At 35.3% G+C, this 5,589-nt stretch overlaps 1 protein-coding gene across 1 annotated transcript; it reads right to left on the bottom strand.

The window, feature by feature from the left end:
- Window positions 1-234: 234 nt before the first annotated feature.
- On the bottom strand, window positions 235-5,056 carry LOC145219746 (uncharacterized). The gene is made up of 10 exons (XM_080087065.1): window positions 5,053-5,056; window positions 3,708-4,879; window positions 3,240-3,317; window positions 2,938-3,049; window positions 2,517-2,579; window positions 2,164-2,229; window positions 1,717-1,844; window positions 1,502-1,661; window positions 521-633; window positions 235-303 (listed from the first exon to the last, which is right to left on the bottom strand). The coding sequence occupies exons 1-10, from the start codon at window positions 5,054-5,056 to the stop codon at window positions 235-237; spliced, it is 1,965 nt and encodes a 654-aa protein (XP_079943191.1).
- Between the last annotated feature and the right edge of the window lie 533 nt (window positions 5,057-5,589).

Below are 5,589 nucleotides of genomic sequence, written 5' to 3'. Positions count from 1 at the left end.
AATGTTGTAAATTAGGTTTTTTTGATATGAATTAACACTTTTTAGCCTGCACAAAATCATCACAAATGCATTTTGTTTCACTAAAACTTAACGATTTGCCAATGTTAAATCGATACGTAAGTATTCGCTAAAGATTGAACTATCAAGTATGACAAGACAAATGTCAGTTCAGTTTAATTTAAAACAACCTAAATGAAAAAAAAAAACGAATCAGAAATAATCACTCATAAGTAGTTAGGAGGAGTCTTCACTCGAATCCGTAAAGAGATACATGGTATCTGTTGATGTATCACTGGATGAGGTCTAAAAAAAGTTTGCATTAGTTAAGTGTTTAACTTGCAAAATTAGGATGCCATACACATAACACACAGAATCATAAACCAAAAGTTTACACTGCTAGGATCTTATTTTATCCAGTTAAAACCATACCTCATTACACAAAAGTGTGCAGAAATTAATAAACAACTTTGGGCAACACTGGCCTTAATAAAAGTGCTCTATTTGTGGCATTTTAACAAACATTGATCTCCTTGCACTTTGGTCCTCCTCGTTGGTATGGGGCATGTTTCAATACCTCACTTAATTCTTTTTCTATGTCTTTTGCAGTGGTGCTATGCATTTTTGTCACGGCACCTAAACAAAGATAATAAAAACAATGAGTTCATACTAGGGTTGGCGAACCGGTCAATTGACAGCACTCTATTTGACCGGTCAAATACTATTTTCAATTTTAAAAATCAAATGTAGGAAATTTGGCTGGACTTGCTGTTTGGTTGTTGGAAATGGAAAATTATTTCTAATAGCACTTAGGTAGAAAAGTTGAGGACATACTTTTGTATTAACAAGTGCTTTGAAAGCCAATACAGATGTGTTTTGTTCATTTGAAATAAACGCCTTAAACAATAAGGGGAAAACATGGATCACCCTAGCACAGTTTTATCTTAATAAAAATCGAGTGTGATATGTCCATGGGGGGGGAGGGGAGTTAGTTTTTAGTTTATTAGTATTTACTTAGGCAGTTTTGGGAAAGTTGCACAGTTTGACTGACAGATAAAAAATCTAATTATTTAAAATAAGTAATTTAAAGCATCTTTGTAAACAGCACAACAGCATATATTACGACAATAAGCGGGATAAGCAATTTTGCAGTTAAATCTCAGTCAAACTTAGACTTCTCTGTGGGCTGCACAACCTTTAATCAAGGGCCGCATTTGGCCTGCGGGCCGCAGGTTGCCCACCCCTGGTCTATAATATAATATATACTGAACATTTCACAAAAGTTTACATGAGTTCAAACCTTCTTTTTTATTACTTATGGTTTATAAGAAGATTTTACTTACAACTATTAACTAAGAATGCAATTTAATAGTGTATATAGTATTTGACCAATTTGACAAGTAGGCCTATTTGACCGGTCAAATGCCCAACCCTAGTTCATACTACCATGTATCGATTCTAATACAATTTTCCAGCAATAAACAAAATATAGCACATATATTACCATGCAACAAGGCACACAGCCGAAGTTTGCAAAATGCCTTTTTGCCCTTTCTCCCCTTTAGGCTATATTCGGACCACAGAGACAGGGTACCAATGTGCCTCATAATTCTTCTTATTGAATCTCCAACATTCGACCCACCAATACATCTCATATATTTGATCTGCAAAGAGTTTATTAGTTTTGCAATTTTACCTCAGTCCCTATTCGATTCTTACCATTGACTTCCGAAAACTTTTTTCTCCACATTTAATGTCTAAGTTTTCTAGTTGTTGTTGGGAACTTAGAGGTGCTTCCAAAACAACATCTTCAACATCCTCATTTGACGAGGGTAAGTGCAGAAGTGCTTTTTTTATAAAGTTAATCATTTATGTTTGCTCATCCCGCAAACGATTAACTTCAACTGAAAAACAAAAAAGTATTTTTGAATATTTTTGGTTCTCTGAATTAAAATTACACTTGTGACAACAAACACCTAAGAGAAGCTTTCCAACATCTTGTGTTGGCCTTTGGAGAAAAGTTGCAGGCGAGTTGTTTTCTGAAGCAACAACAAAATAAATATGCATGACGAATTTACAATGGATTAATTTGTGGCCAAATATCACAACATTTTGGAGCATAGATAGACACTGACAAATACTAACCCAAACCTTTAACAAATGTACCTTCAATGTCTTCTGCAACTGTTCCTTTTGTTGGTGTTGGCATTGGATGTATTAGACCATGTTCTCCTGCATTACGTTAAAAATAAAAATAAGGTTGATGGACATGCTTTCATAAAAACTGAGTTTTGCTACATGAGGCTTTTAAAAACAAACCGTTGCTTTAATACTTCACTAAAAAACACTGTGTGAGCCCCTGCAGACCAGAAAATACATATAACACTTCAAATTTTGTTAAATTGCTAAACAACCACGTATTTCAACATATATAATATATTTAAACCCTATCTAAGTCGTTTTCCCTTTTACTGCGACCAGTGCTTATATAAGTAATTATTCTTCCCATATTTTTGTACCTTCAAACTTTGATGTATCTGGTGTAGATTGTCTAAAGCACTGTTTTTTTGCTTCTGGTTGATCTAGCAAGCGATAATGTTTTTATTGCATAAATAATAAATGTTTTGTTAGAATACATAACAAATTAGTGAAAACATTTTAAAATTGGAGATTTAAAACATTCAAGCATTACAAATAAAAATAAAAAAAAACATTTCATTATATAACCTTACCATTATCTGAGTTTGAAAAAGCATATCGCTGTGGTCTTTTCAGTTGGCGGGGACTTAATTCCTCACTACTGGACTCCAGACTGGAAGTTAACTCTGCTCTTTTGCATTTTTTAATGGCATTTTCAAAATTATCTGAAATAAAAACAATCATGACAAAATTTATTGTTATTAAATGCAATTTTAGAAAAATATATGGTTGACCACTTACCCACATAAGTTAATATCCGTACTTTAAAAGTAGACCACTCATTTTGAACTGGATCCTCTTCCTTTCTGGCCCTTTTTCTTGCATTGGAGTTCGGCCAGTAACAACGTATTTCCTTCAAAGACATAAATTTGATAAAAACCGACCACATCAAAGCATTTTTGATTACTATGATTGGTTGAATCACTATTTTATTATATTAATACTTATATATTTGTTGAACAATTAATATTTCTTAATATCCCTCCAAAATATATAGGTATTTTTGCACCATAACCCAATTCCCTAACTATTTATTTTCATACATCACTGGTTTTAGTGATCCATGTGTGATATACCACCTCCACACTTCCTTCATCAATGAACTCTACAACAGCGTATTTCTGAACAAATGTAAAAGATTGCAGTGTAAGTGCTAAACATTTTCGAAGTTTTAAAAATGCCTACCTTTTGTTCCACTACTGCAGTAGGAATATTATTACTTGTCATACTTGTTACGTTATGATTAATCGAAAAAACCTGGTAAACCGTACACAAAATGCAAAATATGTAGACATGTGACAAGTAGAACACACCTTCTACCAGAACAAGTGCAGTATTGATAGAAACACAACCGTACTTTTCAACTTTATTGCAATTGCCTTGGCTGTTAAACTTTCTGATGGAACAAGCTTAACACAATAACATTTTTTGCTTGTTTTGTAACAACCCAAAATAAGGGAACTACATGGATTATTAAAAATTGGGGACAAGTTTTCATACACTTTACAAACACAGTAGCCTGCATTTTCATTTTTTCCCTGCTCAATAACCTCCACACACTTTGCTGTTGAAGTATTACAGCTCATGACATATGCATTATCTGGAGAAGAACAGTAGATGATGTTTGTGTTAATTTTGGGAGTGGGTTCAAAATAAGTCATTTCTTGCAATCTTTTTGCCACTTGAGCGAGTGGACGGTTTCCTGAACGCACAAAGGTTTTTAACTTTTGCATGTAATTTTCAAAGGGAAAGGCAGCACAATTGTCCAGGCAACCGAATTCCTCTGCTTCCGAATGCAAATGAATGAGACTGTGAACATTGTACACCAAGAACTCATCACCATAAACTTGCGCACATTCTTTGACAAACTTAACGAGCATATTATGTGCCAAACTGGTATTATCTTTTGTAAGTTTTGGACTAACAAGTATACCAACAGCAATATTCAACAATAAAAAATGATCATACAGTCTTTTAGGCAAAAATTTTTTCATTACAATTTTTCCAGTGTAAAGAAGAAACTGGCGTAGTTCTGTAGCCTTCCAGCGGTCAATTTCATCCCAACCTCTTGGTTTACGAGCAAAGCATCTTGGGACAAACGGTTTTAATCCAATAAGCCTGGAGTTGATTTGGTCTATGTAACTTGCAGATAATCTGACACTTTTAGCGCCGCGCATCCAAGTTAATATGAGTTTTTTCATAACCCCTAGGAAAACTTGGTGCATATAGTCCACTGGAAATTGTTTAACCATGTCTATATTTAAACCACAAAACGGAGATATACCACGGTGATGTTCAGAATTTACTTGCTGTCTAAAGTTACCATCTGTACGCAAGGTAGAACAAATTTCAGGATATATAACTCTTCCCTTCCAAGCTCCTTTTTGACAACACTTGTCACATCCAAAGTAACCTGAGTATTGTTTGGTTACTTTAACCATAGCTCTAGCTGGTGCATCACAAACTATAGCTTTAAGTGTAACTGGTAGAATGGTTTCATTCCATGTAACACCCTGATCCAAAACCTGCTTAACGTCGCAAATAGTTTCCTTTAAAAAATCCAGATTGGTGGGTTTTGAACAGCCAAATGAAATGCAAATTGGGAACACTACATTCAAATTGCCAATGTAACACAACACAGGCCAGAAACATGACTTTGAGCTTTTAAATAGAGGTAGGCCATCTATCGGACAAAAACGATACGTCTAACTGACGTCAAGATTTCTTTTTAATATTCCGTTATTGCACCGTTTCATGTACACAATTCACAGTTCTAAATATTCACAGCGAGGAACCAATGTTCACAATTTGCCTGATGACTACAGTATAAACAGTCGAAACGTTGACACATTTTACACATAGGGATTGACTTTATCTTTTTGCTGGTAACGTTATAGTCGTTCCTATTGCGACAACGCGACTTTATGGTGTGAGCGGTCGTTCCTGCGAAAAATGATGATGCACGCTTCTCATTTTCGATTCGTACATCGAAACAAACTAAAACTTTGCACGCTGTTACTGACTGCAATTTGAAGTTGGCCAGTGAAGACCGTTTGAAATTATTTTAAGCCGTTTTTGTTTCATAGCGAACAGTAGGTCCCCGGTGCGACCACGCGCTTTATGGTGTGGGCGGTCGTGCCTGCGAAAAATGACGATGCACGCTTCTCATTTTCGATTCGTACCTCGAAACAAACTAAAACTTTGCACGCTGGTACTGACTGCAATTTGAAGTTGGGTAGTGAAGACCGTTTAAAATTGTATTGAGCCGTTTTTGCTTTATAGCGAACCGTCGTATTTGGTGCGAACACGCAAATTTATAGTGTGGGGAGGTCGTGCGTGCGAATAATGACGATGCACGCTTCTCGTTTTCGATTCGCACAACAAAACAAATTA

Source organism: Phallusia mammillata, chromosome 3 (genome assembly GCF_965637545.1).
Source record: "Phallusia mammillata chromosome 3, kaPhaMamm4.hap1.1, whole genome shotgun sequence".
In the NCBI taxonomy this organism is placed as follows: Eukaryota; Metazoa; Chordata; class Ascidiacea; order Phlebobranchia; family Ascidiidae; genus Phallusia; species Phallusia mammillata.
This window is presented reverse-complemented; position numbering and strand designations above follow the sequence as displayed.

Bases quoted from the DNA above. Each gene is read 5' to 3' on its own strand.
- LOC145219746 (XM_080087065.1), bottom strand. The intron at 2,230-2,516 runs GTACAAAAATAT...AACGTAATGCAG, and splicing joins AGATACATCAAAGTTTGAAG to GAGAACATGGTCTAATACAT. The intron at 1,662-1,716 runs GTAAGAATCGAA...AACTCTTTGCAG, and splicing joins AAAGTTTTCGGAAGTCAATG to ATCAAATATATGAGATGTAT.